This window comes from Taudactylus pleione, unplaced genomic scaffold (assembly GCF_031769625.1).
Source record: "Taudactylus pleione unplaced genomic scaffold, aTauple2 ptg000001l, whole genome shotgun sequence".
Taxonomy (NCBI): domain Eukaryota; kingdom Metazoa; phylum Chordata; class Amphibia; order Anura; family Myobatrachidae; genus Taudactylus; species Taudactylus pleione.
In genome coordinates, this window is record NW_028284404.1 from 31,138 (window position 1) to 56,172 (window position 25,035).

General features: G+C 46.0%; 1 protein-coding gene across 3 annotated transcripts in view; it reads left to right on the forward strand.

The window, feature by feature from the left end:
* The window catches only part of GABBR1 (gamma-aminobutyric acid type B receptor subunit 1), a 136,523-nt gene that overhangs the window by 14,413 nt on the left and 97,075 nt on the right, over window positions 1–25,035 (forward strand). For all 3 annotated transcript variants that reach the window (XM_088467161.1, XM_088467417.1, XM_088467663.1), the window contains exon 3: window positions 16,500–16,703. In XM_088467161.1, the coding sequence (XP_088323287.1) occupies window positions 16,500–16,703 (204 nt within the window). The remainder of the gene's footprint in view (window positions 1–16,499; window positions 16,704–25,035) is intronic.

The window sequence follows — 25,035 nt, forward strand, 5'->3', positions numbered from 1 at the left end:
CCACAGCATGAGCGAGCGGCCTGGAGATGGTCGTGATTATCGCGACCATTGGGCTTGCAACGAGTCCCTGTGGTAGGGTTTCGGCTCCTGCAAGCCCGAGTGGACTTCCTGCTCTAATAGAGCAGGAAGTCCACTACTGAGATCACGAGTGATGTCAGTAGGGTCGCCCACAAACACCAGACGTTCCTACAAAACCAGGTGAGCTGTCACTCACCAACGACAGCCGCCCCGTCTTGTAGCGAGCCCCGGAGCGACTGAACTTCAGTCGCTCGCTGGGGCTCGCGCATGCGTACGCCGGAGGTGGCGCATGCGCAGGGGCCAAACAGATCGCGAGCGGGTCTGAATCAGGCCCATAATACCATTACTAACTCTTATAGTGACCTTAGCAAAACAAAATTATTTTGAATAAATGGATAAAAAAAGTTTTCCCCTTCTTTAAGGGAATTGCAGTCTGCTGTAATGGAGCATTTATATATAGATAGATGGAACGCTTTGTATGATGTTGAGCATGGTGTTAAGCGTTTCTATAAAAAATGGGAACCTTACTTTCCGACTCTACCAACAGCGTCACTGGGGGCGATTCAAATGTTTTTTAGGTCGTGATAATTAATGAGTTTGCTATACAATTGTTCTGGGCGCTCATTAATTATCGCCCTCTTCGCCGCCTATGAGACGAGGTTTAGCTGTGTAAAACGGCTAAACCTGTCTAAAATTCTGGTTAGAGCGCGTTAACTGCGGTTAATATTTTGTCATGGACTGGCAGGCTCATACAACTATACATATACATAACTACATAAAACTACACACAGTGGTGTAGAGATGTATGAAGCCCTTAACCTCCCCTCCCCCCTCCTCTCCCCTCTCCCTTCCCCCCTCCTCTCCCTTCCCCCTTCCTCTCCCCTCCCCACTCCTCTCCTTCCACCCTCCTCTCCCTTCCCCCCTCCTCTCCCCTATCCCCTCCCACTCCTCTCCCTCCACCCTCCTCTCCCTTCCCCCCTCCTCTCCCCTATCCCCTCCCACTCCTCTCCCTCCACCCTCCTCTCCCTTCCCCCCTCCTCTCCCCTCCCCCCTCCTCTCCCCTCTCCCCTCCCCCCTCCTCTCCCTTCCCCCTTCCTCTCCCCTCCCCACTCCTCTCCCTCCACCCTCCTCTCCCTTCCCCCCTCCTCTCCCCTATCCCCTCCCACTCCTCTCCCTCCTCTCCCTTCCCCCCTCCTCTCCTTCCCCACTCCTCTCCTTCCCCACTCCTCTCCCTCTCCCCTCCCCCCTCATCTCCCCTCCCCCCTCAACAATATTTAGTTTTTTTCTTCTATATGTAAAAATTGTGCTTCGGATACTTATGTCCAACAGTTATATCACTGCTACTGTGCTCATATTATATTGTATGTTTTGTAATTATATCACTTGATGTGCTCCCCCTTTCTTGGGTGATATATTATGTATTTTGTTGCTCCGACGCACTCTAATAAAATGTTATTAAAAAAAACCAAAAACTATTGTATTTTACAGTGGAACTACAGGTGCCAGCATGCCTGCCCTTTTGCATTTGTGGAACTACAATTGCAAGCAGGCGGCCGGACCCTACACCTCCACTATAAAATAAATATAAAAAAAAACACAGTACACAGACAACGTCCGCTGATTGGCTCCAGTTCCTGACAGTTCCCACGTGGACTGGTCAGTGAGTCAGGAGCCAATCAGCGGCCGCTCTACAGTTAGCGCCCGTTGATTGGCTGGCGGCTCCTGACAGTTCACACTGATCAGTCAGGAGCCGGGTAGCGGTGTATGTGGTCACACACATACACCGCTACAGTAAGTATATGGATCGGGTGCCGGTTTGTTTGTTTTCCACGACCCCTGGATGCTACGGAGACAGCGTGAGGATGGAGGTGAGTATAGGATCTTTTTTTCAGGTACTCCAAACGGATTCTATGGGAACAAGTGGACCTGAACATCTGGCAGCAGGTACGTATGTGTGAGTGAGGTAGGTAAGTGTGTAATAAAGTTGTACTAGACAATGTCTGTGTACTGTGTTTTTTTAACTATTATTTTTACAGTGGAGGTACGGGTGCCGGCCGCCTGCTGGCATTTGTAGTTCCACAAGTGCAAAAGGGCAGGCAGACCAAGCCTGGGGTTTCGGGAGAGGGGGGACCCCTTCTTGGGGGGGTCCCCACCTCCCCTGAGATTCCTGGCTTGGGCTGACCGGCTTGGGGAGTGAATGCTTTGGCCATGGAGCCTCGGTGATAGGGTCTCCTGGCTGTGGCATTACACACCGGTTGGTTTGAGTCCGGTGCTGGTCTTAAATATAGGGGGACCCCTACGCATCTCCCCCCCCCCCCCCCATATTTGAAACCAGGACAGGCCCTGCAGCCAGGTGCTGGGTCCTAAATTACGGTGGAAGCCTACATGTGTTGTTCCCCGTAATTTTAGGAACCAGGACTGTCTATGCTTTGGGACCCTACACCATTTTTTTTTTTTACATTTAATCCGTTTTTTGCAGCTACAGCACACAAGCAGCCTTCGCATATCTCACTGATATGTGCAGGCTGCTTGCCTGGGAGAGTTAGGCAGAGAGAAGACACTGCAATCACGGGTGAGTAATCTCCTTCAATACGTACTACTCAGGGGAGATATCTTCACCATCGGCCAACTCACTCTCAGCTAAACTCACTTCTTAGTAAAGTTGTGAGCTTAAGGAGCCTCAAATCACCCGAGTTTTGCCGATGCTAATTTAGTTGAATAAAAAAAAAATAGACCAGACTTGATTCTTAGTAAATTTACCCCCAACTGTCACCCCAAATACTGCCAAACATCACTGGCAGTTGGTGTGACTCCCATATTTGAATATTGGATTGCGCTGCAGCCCCACCTCTGAAGACACCACTCTACCCAGACAATGAGCTTACAGTCCCACAGCACTTGGGACGTGGGACCTTATTCAGACCCGCTCGCAAGCGGGTCGATGTTTAGGCCCTGCGCACGCGCAGCGGCCGCACTGCGCGTGCCCAAGCCACGGAGCGAGAAAGAAATTATCTCGCTCCGGGGCTCGCTACCAACGGGGCGGCGGTCAATGTTGATCGACAGCTCGCCCCGTTTAATGGGAGGGGGGGTGGGTTCACAAACGGAGGCGTTCCTTAAGGAACGCATGCCGTTTTGTGGGCGGCCGCACTGACATCAGCAGTGATGTCAGTGGGGAGCTTCCTGCTCGATCAGAGCAGGAAGCTCCCTGGGGCTTGCGGTTGCCGAGACCCAACCTTAGGGTCTCGTCGCAAGCCCCGATGGTCGCGATGGTCTTGACCATCGCGACCATCAACCTGGTCGGTCGCTAAAGCTGTGGGTGGTAACCCACAGCTTAGCTAGCGACCAGGAGGCCGCACTTCAAAACACAAGCGGCTGCCCACATTCAGTGCGACCGCTCGCATTTTGCGAGCGCCTCTGAATGAGGGCCATGATGCTTTGTCACCCAATCACGTCGGTCGAGAGGAAACATTTTACCAATTTTCACCCCCTCAAGGAGTCAAATTTCAAAAAATCCCTACTAAGAGGGTGCTTATGTCATGAAAGGAATATACTCCCTGATTTTCATGTTTGTAGGTCAAGAGGTCTCGGCAGGGCGTTGAGTCAGTGGGTCAGTAAGGACATTTGTTTATATATATATGTGTGTGTATTAGCTGATGTACCCGGTTTCACCTGGGTAGACCTTAGATATTTACTGTTTCCATTTTTATCTCACCACTCCAGTGACACATCAATCCTTCACCTGTAAAGTAAGGCATCCCTTCCCTCACTGCTATAGTAAGACATTATCTTCCCTTACCTGTATACTAACACATTCCACTCACTCACCTCTGTAGTAACACATTTCACTCACTCACCTCTATAGTAACACATTTCACTCACTCACCTCTGTAGTAACACATTCCACTCACTCACCTCTGTAGTAACACATTTCCCTCCCTCGCCCATGTTGTATCACATTCCCCTCACACATCTATGTAGAAATACAATCCGTCCCTCACATCTGTAGTAACTTATTCCCCTCCCTCACCTCTGGAGTAACACATTCCTTTCCCTCACCTCTGGAATAACACCTTATCCCTGCTCATCACCGTAGTAACACATTCCTCTCCCTCACCTCTGTAGTAACACATTCCCTTCCTTCACCCGTAGTAACACATACATACATGCATGTCAGGCAGGACATTGCACAGGGGAGGAAACATTTTAGCCCCTTTCACCCTCTTAGGAGTCAAATTTTGAAAAATCCCTTCTTAGTGGGCACCTACATCAGGTCCAGGGGTTTGGGCTGGGCATTGATGAGTCAGTCAGGACATTTGTTTTATATATATATACAAGAGTGGAGAAGGTAGCGCCTCCTATTGCAGTATTGTATAGTGAATTTTAACCACCACCAGGTGCAATCACCTCTATGTGGATGGGGGTGTACCTTGAAAAGTGGATGTTGTTCAGTAGAGCCTAGTTTATTGTAGGATCCTACAATAAACTAGGATCTACTGAACAACATCCCCCACCCAGTTATGATATCGGGTTGTTCATAGGATCCTGAGATTGCGGACTAATAAGGTCATTCGTGTTGTTAAAAAGTGGTGTTTCCACTTTCCAAGGTACACCCCCATCCACATAGAGGTGATTGCACCTGGTGGTGGTTAAAATTCATTATACAATACTGCACTAGGAGGCGCTCCCTTCTCCACCCTTTAATTTTATGGACCTCATTCAGAGTCGGTCGTAAGCGGCCGCTCGGTCGTACCCAGCGATGTTCGCAAAACAGCGCATGCGTAAGTTTCACAATGCGCGTGCGCAATCTAGTTGTTGCGATCGGAAATTTCTCTCTCCTTCAACTTGGCCAGGTCGTTAGTTTGAGTGACAGGATGAGGCGTTTGTGGGTGGTAACAGGGGAAGGTGCTTGTGAACGGGGGAGTGGAGATCTGAATGCAGGCGTGCATGACTATGCAAATGGCGTTTTATGGGAGTGCATAATTAAATTAAGTAGTGTCATGGCACATGTGACATGGGAGGTTTTTACACTGATTTGATCGTAGTGCTTAAGAGAGGGTATGGTCAACCTTAAGCTCTACGACCAGCTCCGATGGTCTCGATTAATCCTTATATGCCCGGAGATGACGTGTAATGCGAACGAGAAGGGGGCGTGGTTTTAGTCTTACGGCCGCATCCTCCCCTCGCTCATCCAGCTAACGATCCCATCTTAACGACGCAACTTGCGAGCGCTTCATTTGCATATCCGGCCCCTTTTCCCTTACGACCGAGCGGCCGCAATGACCGACTCTGAATGAGGTCCTAGATGCTGTCGGAACAACAGTCTATGGGAGAAGAAGCAGCCACCCTTGAGATTTGGGGAGTGCATCTGTCAAGGATTAATAACACATTAATCTGACTGAATACAGACAGAGCGCCGTTACCACTTTTTCTTTATATATATATATATATTATAGTACCTATACCCTGTATACACACTATATACATTGCACACCCACAGCAGGTGTAGTGTCCGTGTATATATAAAATTCTTTAAGTAACATTTCTATCACTTCATCATCCTCAGTTCAACAATATGTTGTTGACATTTTGAATGTCAACAACGTACGTGTCGACTAATTAACCTTCCGGTAACGGTGCTGGTTAGAGGACTGGGATGTGATAACAATGTATAGATACAGGAGTGGGGTATGGTAACAGTGCTGGATAGAGGACTGGGATGTGATAACAATGTATAGATACAGGAGTGGGGTATGGTAACGGTGCTGGTTAGAGGACTGGGATGTGATAACAATGTATAGATACAGGAGTGGGGTAGGGTAACGATGCTGGTTAGAGGACTGGGATGTGATAACAATGTATAGATACAGGAGTGGGGTATGGTAACGGTGCTGGTTAGAGGACTGGGATGTGATAACAATGTATAGATACAGGAGTGGGGTATGGTAACGGTGCTGGTTAGAGGACTGGGATGTGATAACAATGTATAGATACAGGAGTGGGGTATGGTAACAGTGCTGGTTAGAGGACTGGGATGTGATAACAATATATAGATACAGGAGTTGGGTATGGTAACGATGCTGGTTAGAGGACTGGGATGTGATAACAATGTATAGATACAGGAATGGGGTAGGGTAACGATGCTGGTTAGAGGACTGGGATGTGATAACAATGTATAGATACAGGAGTAGGGTATGGTACCGGTGCTGGTTAGAGGACTGGGATGTGATAACAATGTATAGATACAGGAGTGTGGTATGGTAACGGTGCTGGTTAGAGGACGGGGATGTGATAACAATGTATAGATACAGGAGTGGGGAATTGTAACGGTGCAGGTTAGAGGACTGGGATGTGATAACAATGTATAGATAGAGGAGTGGGGTATGGTAACGGTGCTGGTTAGAGGACTGGGATGTGATAACAATGTATAGATAGAGGAGTGGGGTATGGTAACAGTGCTGGTTAGAGGACGGGGATGTGATAACAATGTATAGATACAGGAGTGGGGTATGGTAACGGTGCTGGTTAGAGGACGGGGATGTGATAACAATGTATAGATACAGGAGTGGGGTATGGTAACGGTGCTGGTTAGAGGACGGGGATGTGATAACAATGTATAGATACAGGAGTGGGGTATGGTAACGGTGCTGGTTAGAGGACTGGGATGTGATAACAATGTATAGATACAGGAGTGGTGTATGGTAAAAATGCTGGTTAGAGGACTGGGATGTGATAACAATGTATAGATACAGGAGTGGTGTTTGGTAAAAATGCTGGTTAGAGGACTGGGATGTGATAACAATGTATAGATACAGGAGTGGGGTATAGTAACGGTGCTGGTTAGAGGACTGGGATGTGATAACAATGTATAGATACAGGAGTGGGGTAGGGTAACGATGCTGGTTAGAGGACTGGGATGTGATAACAATGTATAGATACAGGAGTGGGGTATGGTAACGTGCTGGTTAGAGGAATATGATGTGATAACAATGTATAGATACAGGAGTGGGGTATGGTAACAGTGTTGGTTAGAGGACTGGAATGTGATAACAATGTATAGATACAGGAGTGGGGTATGGTAACAGTGTTGGTTAGAGGACTGGGATGTGATAACAATGTATAGATACAGGAGTGGGGTATTGTAATAGTGCTGGTTAGAGGACTAGGATGTGATAACAATGTATAGATATAGGAGTGGGGTATGGTAACGGTGCTGGTTAGAGGACGGGGATGTGATAACAATGTATAGATACAGGAGTGGGGTAGGGTAACGGTGCTGGTTAGAGGACTGGGATGTGATAACAATGTATAGATACAGGAGTGGGGAATGGTAACGGTGCTGGTTAGAGGACTGGGATGTGATAACAATGTATAGATACAGGAGTGGGGTATGGTAACAGTGCTGGTTAGAGGACTGGGATGTGATAACAATGTATAGATACAGGAGTGGGGAATGGTAACGGTGCTGGTTAGAGGACTGGGATGTGATAACAATGTATAGATACAGGAGTGGTGTATGGTAAAAATGCTGGTTAGAGGACTGGGATGTGATAACAATGTATAGATACAGGAGTGGTGTTTGGTAAAAATGCTGGTTAGAGGACTGGGATGTGATAACAATGTATAGATACAGGAGTGGGGTATAGTAACGGTGCTGGTTAGAGGACTGGGATGTGATAACAATGTATAGATACAGGAGTGGGGTAGGGTAACGATGCTGGTTAGAGGACTGGGATGTGATAACAATGTATAGATACAGGAGTGGGGTATGGTAACGGTGCTGGTTAGAGGAATATGATGTGATAACAATGTATAGATACAGGAGTGGGGTATGGTAACAGTGTTGGTTAGAGGACTGGAATGTGATAACAATGTATAGATACAGGAGTGGGGTATGGTAACAGTGTTGGTTAGAGGACTGGGATGTGATAACAATGTATAGATACAGGAGTGGGGTATGGTAACAGTGTTGGTTAGAGGACTGGGATGTGATAACAATGTATAGATACAGGAGTGGGGTATTGTAACAGTGCTGGTTAGAGGACTGGGATGTGATAACAATGTATAGATATAGGAGTGGGGTATGGTAACGGTGCTGGTTAGAGGACGGGGATGTGATAACAATGTATAGATACAGGAGTGGGGTAGGGTAACGATGCTGGTTAGAGGACTGGGATGTGATAACAATGTATAGATACAGGAGTGGGGAATGGTAACGGTGCTGGTTAGAGGACTGGGATGTGATAACAATGTATAGATACAGGAGTGGGGTATGGTAACAGTGCTGGTTAGAGGACTGGGATGTGATAACAATGTATAGATACAGGAGTGGTGTTTGGTAAAAATGCTGGTTAGAGGACTGGGATGTGATAACAATGTATAGATACAGGAGTGGGGTATAGTAACGGTGCTGGTTAGAGGACTGGGATGTGATAACAATGTATAGATACAGGAGTGGGGTATGGTAACGGTGCTGGTTAGAGGACTGGGATGTGATAACAATGTATAGATACAGGAGTGGTGTATGGTAAAAATGCTGGTTAGAGGACTGGGATGTGATAACAATGTATAGATACAGGAGTGGTGTTTGGTAAAAATGCTGGTTAGAGGACTGGGATGTGATAACAATGTATAGATACAGGAGTGGGGTATAGTAACGGTGCTGGTTAGAGGACTGGGATGTGATAACAATGTATAGATACAGGAGTGGGGTAGGGTAACGATGCTGGTTAGAGGACTGGGATGTGATAACAATGTATAGATACAGGAGTGGGGTATGGTAACGGTGCTGGTTAGAGGAATATGATGTGATAACAATGTATAGATACAGGAGTGGGGTATGGTAACAGTGCTGGTTAGAGGACTGGGATGTGATAACAATGTATAGATACAGGAGTGGGGTATGGTAACGGTGCTGGTTAGAGGAATATGATGTGATAACAATGTATAGATACAGGAGTGGGGTATGGTAACAGTGCTGGTTAGAGGACTGGGATGTGATAACAATGTATAGATACAGGAGTGGGGTATGGTAACGGTGCTGGTTAGAGGACTGGGATGTGATAACAATGTATAGATACAGGAATGGGGTATGGTAACGGTGCTGGTTAGAGGACTGGGATGTGATAACAATGTATAGATACAGGAGTGGGGTATGGTAACGGTGCTGGTTAGAGGACTGGGATGTGATAACAATGTATAGATACAGGACTGGCACATGATAACGATACTACTGGGATATAACAACTGTATATGTTGGAATATGGGGACTGGGATAGGATAATACTATCAGGATCACAGGGCATAATAAATTTGGCCCGTATTCAATTAGAAGTGAAAAGCCGAGATCCGGAATTTTTTTTTCGCCTGTCGCAAACTTATTTCCATATTCAATTCCACCTGCTTTTCCCGTATATGCAATGCAATGTAATAGGTGAAAAAAAAATTTGCCTCTGAATAGCAGGAGAAAAGAAGTGCAAAATTTTTGTTTTGGGGTACAAAGTTGGGAAAACACTCAGAACTCTTGGGACAGCCCCCAATGGACAACTGCGTCAAATAATTCCAGAAAAATATTATGAACACCCCGAAAAAGTACTTTGAATTTGAGAGCGAAAAAGCACAAAGTGTGGGGATAAGTTTGCAAACTAGTAAAATAAGGTTCTGGGGGTGCACTAACAAGGGGTCATGTGTTTTTGGAATTGCAGATGCTTTTATGACGGAGGAATTTCACTTTTATTTACAACTACACTATATAGACAGTAAAAGATGCTAGCACCCTTTTTCAGGTACCCCAAATTTGCCAGGACTATTTATTTTCACCAGAAAATACTGCTTTATGCCATTCTTCACCACTTGTGCAAAGACGCTAAATTAGAGGCTATTGTACCAACTAAAGTACCCCAAACAGTTTTATTAGGGCTATTCGGGCACTACTACATGGGTCCCCAATGCTTCGGCATCTTTTTAGGGGGTTCAGGCTGATTTCCCCGATTCTGACACCACTTTCCGCCTGTTTTGACTTCACGTGTCTCCTTTTTCTATTAGAGCAGAAAGTCCACTCGGGCTAGCAGGAGCCGAGACCCTCCCGCAGGGTCTCGACTCAAGCCCGATAATTGCGACTATCGCCAGGCCGCTCGCACTAGCCATGGGTGGTCATCCACAGCTTTGCAAACGGCCTGGAGGCCGAAAAAAACCCCCCAAAAACCCTGATTCAGAGCGAGTGCTCGCAAACAGCGAGCGCCTCTGAATCAGGCCCTGAGATATAATAACAATATCGGGAAATGGGACTGAGATATGATAAAGGATTACGGGACTATGGTTTGATAATACTATTGGAAATCTGCAGTTGTATATGATAACATCTTCTGGAAATGGGAGTGGGATATGATAACTTAGGGCCTGATTCAGTACGGATCGCAATAGCGATTATGCACCCAGTCTCACTGCGATCATATGCTAATCCTCTGCGATTGCTATGCCATTGCACCACAACATAAGGACGCCCACCTTACCTCACACACATCCTCTGACCTTAATCAGGAATTGCTAACTTCAATGCACGCTCTAAGGCCTTAGGCTGCGCAAGGCATCGCAGTGGATAATTTATGCACTCCCATGCAACGTCGTTCAAATGCATTGGCATGCCTGCATTCCCCGACCACCCCCCCATCACCACCCACAAACGGCACTTCCTGTCAATCACTCTGCGATGGGTTTGCATAGTGATTGGTATGTGTACGCGCACTGCGATCCTTGCTGAATCAGGCCCTTTGACACTGCTATCACTACTATGGATAGTGTCAGGAGATGACACTACTATCACTACTATGATACTGGTGTCAGCATAGGGGCTGGGATATGATAGTGGTGTCAGGTCAGGGGCTGGGATATGATAGTGGTGTCAGGAGATGGGCTGGGATATGATAGTGGTGTCAGGAGACGGGCTGGGATATGATAGTGGTGTCAGGAGACGGGCTGGGATGTGATAGTGGTGTCAGGAGATGGGCTGGGATATGATGGCGGTGTCAGGAGATGGGCTGGGATATGATGGTGGTGTCAGGAGACGGGCTGAGATATGATAGGGGTGTCAGGAGACGGGCTGGGATGTGATAGTGGTGTCAGGAGATGGGCTGGGATATGATGGCGGTGTCAGGAGATGGGCTGGGATATGATAGTGGTGTCAGGACAGGGGCTGGGATGTGATAGTGGTGTCAGGAGACGGGCTGGGATGTGATAGTGGTGTCAGGTGTCAGGAGATGGGCTGGGATGTGATAGTGGTGTCAGGAGATGGGCTGAGATATGATAGTGGTGTCAGGAGATGGGCTGGGATATGATAGTGGTGTCAGGACAGGGGCTGGGATATGATAGTGGTGTCAGCAGACGGGCTGGGATGTGAGAGTGGTGTCAGGAGATGGGCTGGGATATGATAGTGGTGTCAGGAGACGGGCTGGGATGTGATAGTGGTGTCAGGAGACGGGCTGGGATGTGATAGCGGTGTCAGGAGATGGGCTGGGATGTGATATTGGTGTCAGGAGATGGGCTGGGATATGATAGTGGTGTCAGGAGACTGGCTGGGATATGATGGTGGTGTCAGGAGATGGGCTGGGATATGATAGCGGTGTCAGGAGACGGGCTGGGATATGATAGCGGTGTCAGGAGACGGGTTGGGATATGATAGCGGTGTCAGGAGACGGGCTGGGATATGATAGCGGTGTCAGGAGACGGGCTGGGATATGATAGCGGTGTCAGGAGACGGGCTGGGATATGATAGAGGTGTCAGGAGACGGGCTGGGATGTGATAGTGGTGTCAGGAGATGGGCTGGGATGTGATAGTGGTGTCAGGAGATGGGCTGGGATGTGATAGTGGTGTCAGGAGACGGGCTGGGATATGATAGTGGTGTCAGGAGATGGGCTGGGATATGATAGTGGTGTCAGGAGATGGGGTGTCAGGAGACGGGCTGGGATATGATAGTGGTGTCAGGAGACGGGCTGGGATATGATACTGGTGTCAGGAGATGGGCTGGGATATGATACTGGTGTCAGGAGACGGGCTGGGATATGATAGTGGTGTCAGGAGATGGGCTGGGATATGATACTGGTGTCAGGAGATGGGCTGGGATATGATACTGGTGTCAGGAGATGGGCTGAGATATGATAGTGGTGTCAGGAGATGGGCTGGGATGTGATAGCGGTGTCAGGAGATGGGCTGGGATGTGATAGTGGTGTCAGGAGATGGGCTGGGATGTGATGGTGGTGTCAGGAGATGGGCTGGGATATGATAGCGGTGTCAGGAGACGGGCTGGGATATGATAGTGGTGTCATGAGACGGGCTGGGATATGATAGTGGTGTCTGGAGATGGGCTGGGATATGATAGTGGTGTCAGGAGACGGGCTGTGATGTGATAGTGGTGTCAGGAGACGGGCTGGGATATGATGGTGGTGTCAGGAGATGGGCTGTGATGTGATAGTGGTGTCAGGAGACGGGCTGGGATGTGATAGTGGTGTCAGCAGAGGGGCTGCGATATGATGGTGGTGTCAGGAGACGGGCTGGGATCTGATAGCGGTGTCAGGAGACGGGCTGGGATATGATAGTGGTGTCTGGAGACGGGCTGGGATATGATAGCGGTGGCTGTAGAAGTGGCGGTAATATGATAGCGGTGTCAGACATACATTAATCTCTTCATCAGGCTTACTCCTAGAACCAATAAGATGTAAAAATTTAAATATCTAAAACTGTATCACATTTATTCAAGAAGAACATTTGCCCCTGTCCGGGCAGTGCCAATGTCTGTGCCAACTTGGAAGTAGGAAGCTTTTGCAACCACCATTACTTGGTAACCCACCCCTGATCCTAACACTCTCTCTAACTACCGCCACATCTCTCTCCTCCCCTTTGCCTCCTGACTCCTGGAGCGGATTGTCTACAACCACCTTACAGGCGACCCTTTCCAATCCCTTTCCACTTCCGCTCTCTCCACACTACTGAAACTGCCCTCAGAAAAGTCAGCAATGACCTCCATGCTGCCACATCCAGGGGCTACTCTCTGCTCATTCTTATCAACCTGTCTGCTGCGTTTGACACTGAGGACCACCCTCTCCTACAAATCCTTCACCCCGTTGGTCTATGTGACATTGCCCTCTCCTGGCTGTCCTCTTATCTCTCTGACCGCTCTTTCTCCATCTCCTTTCATGACTCTACTCCCACACCACCCCTCCCTCTTCCTCTCAGTAGATGTCCACCTAGGTTCTGTTCTGGGGCCTCTCCTATTCTCCCTCTATACGTCCTCTCTAGGTGAGCTCATCAGCTCTTTTGGCCTCCAATATCGTCTTTATGCTGATAAAACTCAGATCTAACTTTCCTCCCTTGACTCTCTCCCTCTCTCCTCACTCCGCATATCTGTTTCTCTGCTATCGCTTCCCAGATGTCCCAGCGCTTTCTTAACGTTAACATGTCTAAGACTGGGCTGATCGTCTTCCCTCCCTCCCTCATAACCTTACACTCTCATTATCTATTGACAGCATTGACAGCACAACTATCACCTCTAGCTGAGTCTGCTGTCTTGGAGTTATCCTTGTCTCCTTCCTCTCCTTCAAACCTCACATCCACACTACTACCCGCCCACGTCTCTCCTCGCATGCCGATTACTTCCTCCCACTCCTACACCCAAGATTTTACCCGTGCTGCTCCCTACTTCTGGAATTATCTCCCGCTCCCTATCAGACTCTCCACCTCTCTACTAAACTTCAAACAGGCTCTCAAGACCCACTACTTCATCAAAGCCTTCCAGCTCTCATCCTAACCCGCTGCTCCTTCCTCACTGTCTACCCCATGTGTGACACCCCTGTCTGTCTGCCCCTCCCCTTTAGAATGTAGGCTTTCCTGAGCAGGGCCCTCTACCCTCATGTGATTCTCCTTCCCTTACTCATACTGTCACATCCTCCGTACAATGACACCTAACCCTTGGATGTTGCCGCCCTCCTATTTGAGTGTTATGATCATGGATACAGCAATGTCTATACACCCTGCCCTTGTCTCACATTGTGTTGTACTATAAGTCACTGTTTTCTTGTTTTGCTCATTTGTATGGTGCTGCGGAACCCTTGTGGCACCATAAAATAAAAGCTAATAATAATATGTTCTCATGTAGATTATAGAGACCATTCTGCATAGGATAGTGCACATGTCTCCCAGTGCTTGTAACCTACTCTGATTCCTTCTGTGGTGTTGCTAGAAATACTTTCCTATGTCTAATTGTGCCTGGCACGAGGGATTGGGCATGGTAGACTACACACTACATCTTTGGCGCACTGCATGACTGAACTTTTCATGCGCTGCCTATTAATTATTAATACTACCTGCATATGGGCAGAATTACTCTGTGACCGCTATAAAGATCAGTTGTCTGTGATTGCAGTCAGAGCGTCCGGAAACCATCGAGGATTTTTACCAAATAAACTCTGCAATTAATTGTATTTTTATGATCCAATTGATTCAGTTCATTGTTTATTACTGATGATAGAAGTAGCGTTGGACAGACTTCCTGTGCAGGCCATCCTGATATAGAGTGGCAGTCGCATATAGATGCAGCTGCATTGGCCTAAAGATGCGTCTTGGTGAAAATTAATGCACTCTAAATAAGGATGTGATGTGGATATGAAGATTATATCTTACACCTTGTGCTTGGAGTGGCGGTTTGGCTGCCTTACTGAACATATGGAGGCTTATCACATATGGAGGCTTATCACATATGGAGGCGTATCACATATGGAGGCGTATCACATATGGAGGCGTATCACATATGGAGGCGTATCACATATGGAGGCGTATCACAGATGGAGGCGTATCACATATGGAGGCTTATCACATATGGAGGCGTATCACATATGGAGGCGTATCACGCCTCTGAGATACATCCCATTTTGATTTACACAGATCTTGACTGGTGTTATACGGAGATGTACAGTATAATTTGCACCAACATAAATAAGGTGGAAGAGAATTTTATGTGTTAATGAATAGGCCCCTCAGTCACACACAGATATACAAGGGTCACATATCAGATTGATCAGCACAGTCTCCTGGTGCGGCCTAGTCGCATCACATTGCGACTTAGATGCATTTTCGGCACAAAAAGACGCCAAAATGATGCACGACGTTAGCAGAGTCTCACAGGACAAAGCACTTTGGCACAACCGCAGAAAAGACGGGTGAGGACACACCTGTGTGTACAGCTCTGAGTACGTAATCAGCACTGGGTTTGGGCACACTCGCCTACTTTCTTATTCCTCTGCTCCCAGCAGGGATAGGGGGCACAATGGTGTGCATCATCACCAACCTGATCTCTGTCGCGATTCGCCGTCGCTATGGGTCTCGCACCAAAGGGGGCGTGCTGTCGACGGAGAGTGACAGCATGCCCCCTTTGGTGGGCGTGCCGGGGGCGTTGCTGCCCAGGCGGAGGCGTTCCCATGGGTACGCCTACCGTCTGGGGCCGGCCCCACTGACATCACTAGTGATGTCAGTGGGAGTGCTTTTGGCTATGATAGAGCCAAAAGCACTCCTGGGCTTGCGGCAGCGAGACCCTACCGCAGGGTCTCGTTGCAAGCCCGATGGTCGCGATGATCTTGACCATCGCGACCATCTTTTTGGCCGCTCGCATAAGCTGTGGGTGGTTACCCACAGCTATGCGAGCGGCCAGGAGGCTGCGCCAATATTAGGTAGGAGGGCCCTGATTCAGAGCGAGCGCTCTTGTCAGAGCGTCCGGCTCTGAATCAGGCCCTCTGTCTCCTAACACTGCTCAGTAAATAGACACCTTAGTGTCAGTAGTACCTATGGAACTGATTGGTTGTATTCACCTGGATATTTATAGTGATCTCTTTAGCTAAGTTTAGTTGGAAACATTTTAAAATAATTTCCAGAAAGACTTTGCTGCTGACCCAGAGCATTTCCTCACGTCAGACGCGGTTCCGTCCCTGTGATTGTTCAGGTGCTAAAATCTCCATCAGGTTCACTGAGTTTACTGTATAGGCCAATACGATAAGTGCACATTCCTCCCAACTCTCAATTTGGGGATCTCATAAGGGGTAGGAGAGGGGTAAGGGGAGTTTGCCTGGAAGTGGGTGGAGCATACTCTTAAAAGTGGGTGTGTTAGGTTGGAAAGTGGGCATGTAAGGGTGGAATGGGGGTGGGTTTTTTAGCCTATAAATTGGTATGTGAACAGATAGTGGGAATAGCATCTATTACACAATATAGTTGATCAATATTGAAAAATAGGGGCATTTCCAGGAGGTAAAATCTTTAAAAACTGGGACTGTCTGTAGAAATGAGGGGCAGTTAGTAAGTCTGGCCAGATACACTGGTGGAGGACTGTGCCAGGACACAATATAGAAAGTAGAGGCTGGAATGAGTACAGCGCACTGGGACCGAGTTCTGGCCATTTGTACTTTCTTCTGGCAGGTAACCCGTTCTCTCTCCCCTTTCATTGCAGGATGCCGGATCATACACCCTCCTCGAGACGGGGGAATACGTTACCGAGGTCTGACGCTCTCTCAGGTGAAGGCAGTCGAGACGCTCCCTGTGGATTATGAGATCGAATTTGTTTGCCGAGGAGAGAGGGAGATTTCTGGCCCAAAAGTGAGAAAATGCCAGCGGGACGGGACCTGGACAGATATGGACAAGCCCAGCCGTTGTCGTAAGTGTCTGCTCTGTGATTGGCTGACTCTCCTGCCTTATACTGCACTCTATTGTGAGCACTCACTTACCGGTTACTGCACTCTATTGTGACCACTCACTTACCACCAGTAATTGCATTCTAATGTTACTTTCTTGTAGTGTGACCGCTCACCTACCTGTTACTGCACTCTATTTGAGCACTCACTTACCTGCTACTGCACTCTATTGTGACCACTCACTTGCCAGTAACTGCATTCTAATGTTACTTTCTTGTAGTGTGTCTGCTCACCTACCTGTTATTGCAATCTATTGTGACCGCTCACCTACCTGTTACTGCACTTTATTGTGAGCACTCAGTTACCAGTTACTGCATTCTAAAGTTACTTTCTTGTAGCGTGTCTGACTGCACTCTATTGTGACCGCTCACCTATCTGTCACTGCACTCTATTGTGAGCACTCACTTACCGGTTACTGCATTCTAAAGTTACTTTCTTGTAGTGTGTCTGACTGTGCACCTACATGTTATTGCACTCTACTATGACCTATTGTAGTGTCATTTTGTACACATATGTACCAGTTACTATACTGTGTTGTTACTTACTTGTAGTGTATCTGACTGTGCTCACTTACCTATTACTGCACTCTATAGTGAACACTCACCCACCTGGTACTGCACTGTATTGTAACCTTATAGTAGTGTGACTCAGTACACTCATCTACCAGTTACTGCACTGGATTGTAACCTTATAGTAGTGTGATTCAATACACTCATCTACCTGTTACTAACCTGTATTGTGACCTTTATAGTTGTGTGACTGAGTACACTCATCTACCTGTTACTGCACTGTATTGTGACCTTATAGTAGTGTGACTCAGTACACTCACCCACCTTACTGCACTGTATTGTGACCTTATAGTAGTGTGACTCAGTACACTCATCTACCTGTTACTGCACTGTATTGTGACCTTATAGTAGTGTGACTCAGTACACTCATCTACCTGTTGCTACACTGTTTTGTGACCCTATTGTAGGTTGACTCAGTAAACTCAACCACCTGGTACTGCACTGTATTGTGACCTTATTGTAGTGAGACGCAGTACACTCACCCACCTGTTACTGCACTGTATTGTGACCCTATTGTAGTGTGACTCAGTACACTAACCCACCTGTTACTGCACCATATTGTGACCTTATTGTAGTGTGACTCAGTACACTCATCTACCTGCTACTGCACTGTATTGTGACCTTATTGTAGTGTGACTCAGTACACTCACCCACCTGTTACTGCACCATATTGTGAACGCTCACCCACCTTTTACTGCAATGTATTGTGCCCTTATTGTAGCTTGACTGACTGTACTCACCTACCTGTTACTGCATTGTATTGTGCCCTTATTGTAGCTTGAGTGACTATACTCACCCACCTGTTACTACACTGTATTGTGACCTTATTGTAGCTTGACTGACTGCACTCATCTACATGTTACTGCACTGTATTGAGCCCTTATTGTAGCTTGACTGACTGTACTCACCTTCCTGTTACTGCACTGTATTGTGCCCTTATTGTAGTTTGACTGTACTCACCCACCTGTTACTGCACTGTATTGTGACCTTTTTGTAGTGTGACTCAGTACACTCGAGATCTACCTGTTACTGCACTGTATTGTGACCCTATTGTAGTGTGACTCAGTACACTCACCAACCTGTTACTGCACTGTATTGTAACCTTATAGTAGTGTGACTCAGTACACTCATCTACCTGTTACTGCACTGTATTGTGCCCTTATTGTAGTTTGACTGACTGTACTCACCTACCGGTTACTGCACTGTATTGTGCTTATTGTAGCTTGACTGACTGTACTCACCTACATGTTACTGCACTGTATTGTGCCCTTTTTGTAGCTTGACTGACTGTACTCACCTACCTGTTACTGCACTGTACTGTGCCCTTATTGTAGTTTGACTGACGGTACTCACCTACCCGTTACTGCACTGTAATGTGCTTATTGTAGCTTGACTGACTGTACTCACCTACATGTTACTGCCCTGTATTTTGCCCTTATTGTAGCTTGACTGACTGTATTCACCTACCTGTTACTGCACTGTATTGTGGACGCTCACCCACCTGTTACTGCACTGTATTGTGATCTTATAGTATTGTGACTGACTGTACTCATCTACCTGTTACTGCACTGTATTATGCCCTTATTGTAACTTGACTAACTGTACTCACCTACCTATTCCTGCACTGTATTGTGCCATTATTTTAGTTTGACTGACTGTACTCACCTACCTGTTACTGCACTGTACTGTGCCCTTATTGTAGTTTGACTGACGGTACTCACCTACCCGTTACTGCACTGTAATGTGCTTATTGTAGCTTGACTGACTGTACTCACCTACATGTTACTGCCCTGTATTTTGCCCTTATTGTAGCTTGACTGACTGTATTCACCTACCTGTTACTGCACTGTATTGTGGACGCTCACCCACCTGTTACTGCACTGTATTGTGATCTTATAGTATTGTGACTGACTGTACTCACCTACCTATTCCTGCACTGTATTGTGCCCTTATTTTAGTTTGACTGACTGTACTCAACTACCTGTTAATGCACTGTATTGTGACCGCTCACCCACCTGTTACTACACTGTATTGTAAGTAACCTTTTAGTAGTGTGACTCACTACACTCATCTACCTGTTGCTGCACTGTATTGTGGCCGTATATTAGTGTGACTCAGTACACTCACCCACCTGTTACTGCACTGTATTGTGTTCTTATAGTAGTGTTACTGACTGTACTCACCTACCTTTTACTGCACTGTATTGTGAACGTTCACCCACCTGTTACTACATGGTATTGTGGCTTTATTGTAGCTTGACTGACTGTACTCACCTACCTGTTACTGTAATGTATTGTGAAAGCTCACCCACCTGTTACTGCACTGTATTGTGACCTTATAGTAGTGTGATTCAGTACAATCATCTACCTGTTACTGCACTTTATTGTGACCTTATAGTAGTGAGACTCGGTAAACTTACCCACCTGTTACTGCACTGTATTGTGACCTTATAGTCGTGTGACTGACTACACTCATCTACCTGTTACTGCAGTAACAGGTAGATGAGTGTACGGAGTCACACTACTATAAGATCACATTACAGTGCAGTAACAGGTAGATGAGTGTACTCACTGTATTGTGATCTTATAGTAGTGTGACTGAGTACACTCATCTACATGTTACTGCACTGTATTGTGACACTATTGTAGTGTGACTCAGTACACTCATCTACCTGTTACTACACTGTATTGTGCTCTTATAGTAGTGTGACTTAGTACACTCATCTACCTTTTACTACACTGTATTGTAACCTTTTAGTAGTGTGACTCACTACACTCATCTACCTGTTACTGCACTGTATTGTGGCCGTATAGTAGTGTGACTCAGTACACTCACCCACCTGTTACTGCACTGTATTGTGATCTTATAGTAGTGTGACTGACTGTACTCACCTACCTGTTACTGCACTGTATTGTGAACGCTCACCCACCTGTTACTGCACTGTATTGTGACCTTATAGTAGTGTGACTGACTACACTCATCTACCTGTTACTGCAGTAACAGGTAGATGAGTGTACGGAGTCACACTACTATAAGATCACATTACAGTGCAGTAACAGGTAGATGAGTGTACTCACTGTATTGTGATCTTATAGTAGTGTGACTGAGTACACTCATCTACCTGTTACTGCACTGTATTGTGACTTTATAGTAGTGTGACTGAGTAGACACATCTACCTGTTACTGCACTTTATTGTGACCTTATAGTAGTGTGACTGACTACACTCATCTACCTGTTACTGCAGTCACACTACTATAAGGTCACAATAAAGTGCAGCAACAGGTAGATGAGTGTACGGAGTCACACTACTATAAGATCACATTACAGTGCAGTAACAGGTAGATGAGTGTACTCACTGTATTGTGATCTTATAGTAGTGTGACTGAGTACACTCATCCACATGTTACTGCACTGTATTGTGACACTATTGTAGTGTGACTCAGTACACTCATCTACCTGTTACTGCACTGTATTGTAACCTTTTAGTAGTGTGACTCACTACACTCATCTACCTGTTACTGCACTGTATTGTGGCCGTATAGTAGTGTTACTCAGTACACTCATCTACCTGTTACTACACTGTATTGTGCTCTTATAGTAGTGTGACTTAGTACACTCATCTACCTTTTACTACACTGTATTGTAACCTTTTAGTAGTGTGACTCACTACACTCATCTACCTGTTACTGCACCATATTGTGAACGCTCACCCACCTTTTACTGCATTGTATTGTGCCCTTATTGTAGCTTGACTGACTGTACTCACCTACCTGTTACTGCATTGTATTGTGCCCTTATTGTAGCTTGAGTGACTGTACTCACCTACCTGTTACTGCATTGTATTGTGCCCTTATTGTAGCTTGACTGACTGTACTCACCCACCTGTTACTACACTGTATTGTGACCTTATTGTAGCTTGACTGACTGCACTCATCTACATGTTACTGCACTGTATTGAGCCCTTATTGTAGCTTGGGTGACTGTACTCACCTACCTGTTACTGCACTGTATTGTGCCCTTATTGTAGTTTGACTGTACTCACCCACCTGTTACTGCACTGTATTGTGACCTTTTTGTAGTGTGACTCAGTACACTCGAGATCTACCTGTTACTGCACTGTATTGTGACCCTATTGTAGTGTGACTCAGTACACTCACCCACCTGTTACTGCACTGTATTGTAACCTTATAGTAGTGTGACTCAGTACACTCATCTACCTGTTACTGCACTGTATTGTGCCCTTATTGTAGTTTGACTGACTGTACTCACCTACCGGTTACTGCACTGTATTGTGCTTATTGTAGCTTGACTGACTATACTCACCTACATGTTACTGCACTGTATTGTGCCCTTATTGTAGCTTGACTGACTGTACTCACCTACCTGTTACTGCACTGTACTGTGCCCTTATTGTAGTTTGACTGCCGATACTCACCTACCCGTTACTGCACTGTATTGTGCTTATTGTAGCTTGACTGACTGTACTCACCTACATGTTACTGCCCTGTATTTTGCCCTTATTGTAGCTTGACTGACTGTATTCACCTACCTGTTACTGCACTGTATTGTGGACGCTCACCCACCTGTTACTGCACTGTATTGTGATCTTATAGTATTGTGACTGACTGTACCCATCTACCTGTTACTGCACTGTATTATGCCCTTATTGTAACTTGACTAACTGTACTCACCTACCTATTCCTGCACTGTATTGTGCCCTTATTTTAGTTTGACTGACTGTACTCAACTACCTGTTAATGCACTGTATTGTGACCGCTCACCCACCTGTTACTACACTGTATTGTAACCTTTTAGTAGTGTGACTCACTACACTCATCTACCTGTTGCTGCACTGTATTGTGGCCGTATATTAGTGTAACTCAGTACACTCACCCACCTGTTACTGCACTGTATTGTGTTCTTATAGTAGTGTTACTGACTGTACTCACCTACCTTTTACTGCACTGTATTGTGAACGTACACCCACCTGTTACTGCACTGTATTGTGACCTTATAGTAGTGTGACTGAGTAGACACATCTACCTGTTACTGCACTTTATTGTGACCTTATAGTATTGTGACTGACTACACTCATCTACCTGTTACTGCAGTAACAGGTAGATGAGTGTACGGAGTCACACTACTATAAGATCACATTACAGTGCAGTAACAGGTAGATGAGTGTACTCACTGTATTGTGATCTTATAGTAGTGTGACTGAGTACACTCATCTACATGTTACTGCACTGTATTGTGACTTTATAGTAGTGTGACTGAGTAGACACATCTACCTGTTACTGCACTTTATTGTGACCTTATAGTAGTGTGACTGACTACACTCATCTACCTGTTACTGCAGTAACAGGTAGATGAGTGTACGGAGTCACACTACTATAAGATCACATTACAGTGCAGTAACAGGTAGATGAGTGTACTCACTGTATTGTGATCTTATAGTAGTGTGACTGAGTACACTCATCTACATGTTACTGCACTGTATTGTGACTCTATTGTAGTGTGACTCAGTACACTCATCTACCTGTTACTGGACTGTTTTGTAACCTTTTAGTAGTGTGACTCACTACACTCATCTACCTGTTACTGCACTGTATTGTGGCCGTATAGTAGTGTGACTCAGTACACTCTACCTGTTACTACACTGTATTGTGCTCTTATAGAAGTGTGACTTAGTACACTCATCTACCTTTTACTACACTGTATTGTAACCTTTTAGTAGTGTGACTCACTACACTCATCTACCTGTTACTGCACTGTATTGTGGCCGTATAGTAGTGTGACTCAGTACACTCACCCACCTGTTACTGCACTGTATTGTGATCTTATAGTAGTGTGACTGACTGTACTCACCTACCTGTTACTGCACTGTATTGTGAACGCTCACCCACCTGTTACTGCACTGTATTGTGATCTTATAGTAGTGTGACTGACTGTACTCACCTACCTGTTACTGCATTGTATTGTGCCCTTATTGTAGCTTGACTGACTGTACTCACCCACCTGTTACTACACTGTATTGTGACCTTATTGTAGCTTGACTGACTGCACTCATCTACATGTTACTGCACTGTATTGAGCCCTTATTGTAGCTTGGGTGACTGTACTCACCTACCTGTTACTGCACTGTATTGTGCCCTTATTGTAGTTTGACTGTACTCACCCACCTGTTACTGCACTGTATTGTGACCTTTTTGTAGTGTGACTCAGTACACTCGAGATCTACCTGTTACTGCACTGTATTGTGACCCTATTGTAGTGTGACTCAGTACACTCACCCACCTGTTACTGCACTGTATTGTAACCTTATAGTAGTGTGACTCAGTACACTCATCTACCTGTTACTGCACTGTATTGTGCCCTTATTGTAGTTTGACTGACTGTACTCACCTACCGGTTACTGCACTGTATTGTGCTTATTGTAGCTTGACTGACTATACTCACCTACATGTTACTGCACTGTATTGTGCCCTTATTGTAGCTTGACTGACTGTACTCACCTACCTGTTACTGCACTGTACTGTGCCCTTATTGTAGTTTGACTGACGGTACTCACCTACCCGTTACTGCACTGTATTGTGCTTATTGTAGCTTGACTGACTGTTCTCACCTACATGTTACTGCCCTGTATTTTGCCCTTATTGTAGCTTGACTGACTGTATTCACCTACCTGTTACTGCACTGTATTGTGGACGCTCACCCACCTGTTACTGCACTGTATTGTGATCTTATAGTATTGTGACTGACTGTACCCATCTACCTGTTACTGCACTGTATTATGCCCTTATTGTAACTTGACTAACTGTACTCACCTACCTATTCCTGCACTGTATTGTGACCGCTCACCCACCTGTTACTACACTGTATTGTAACCTTTTAGTAGTGTGACTCACTACACTCACCCACCTGTTACTGCACTGTATTGTGTTCTTATAGTAGTGTTACTGACTGTACTCACCTACCTTTTACTGCACTGTATTGTGAACGTTCACCCACCTGTTACTACATGGTATTGTGGCTTTATTGTAGCTTGACTGACTGTACTCACCTACCTGTTACTGTAATGTATTGTGAAAGCTCACCCACCTGTTACTGCACTGTATTGTGACCTTATAGTAGTGTGACTGACTACACTCATCTACCTGTTACTGCAGTAACAGGTAGATGAGTGTACGGAGTCACACTACTATAAGGTCACAATACAGTGCAGTAACAGGTAGATGAGTGTACTCACTGTATTGTGATCTTATAGTAGTGTGACTGAGTACACTCATCTACATGTTACTGCACTGTATTGTGACACTATTGTAGTGTGACTCAGTACACTCTACCTGTTACTACACTGTATTGTGCTCTTATAGTAGTGTGACTTAGTACACTCATCTACCTTTTACTACACTGTATTTTAACCTTTTAGTAGTATGACTCACTACACTCATCTACCTGTTACTGCACTGTATTGTGGCCGTATAGTAGTGTGACTCAGTACACTCACCCACCTGTTACTGCACTGTATTGTGATCTTATAGTAGTGTGACTGACTGTACTCACCTACCTGTTACTGCACTGTATTGTGAACGCTCACCCACCTGTTACTACACGGTATTGTGGCTTTATTGTAGCTTGACTGACTGTACTCACCTACCTGTTAATGCACTGTATTGTGAAAGCTCACCCACCTGTTACTGCACTGTTTTGTGACTTTATAGT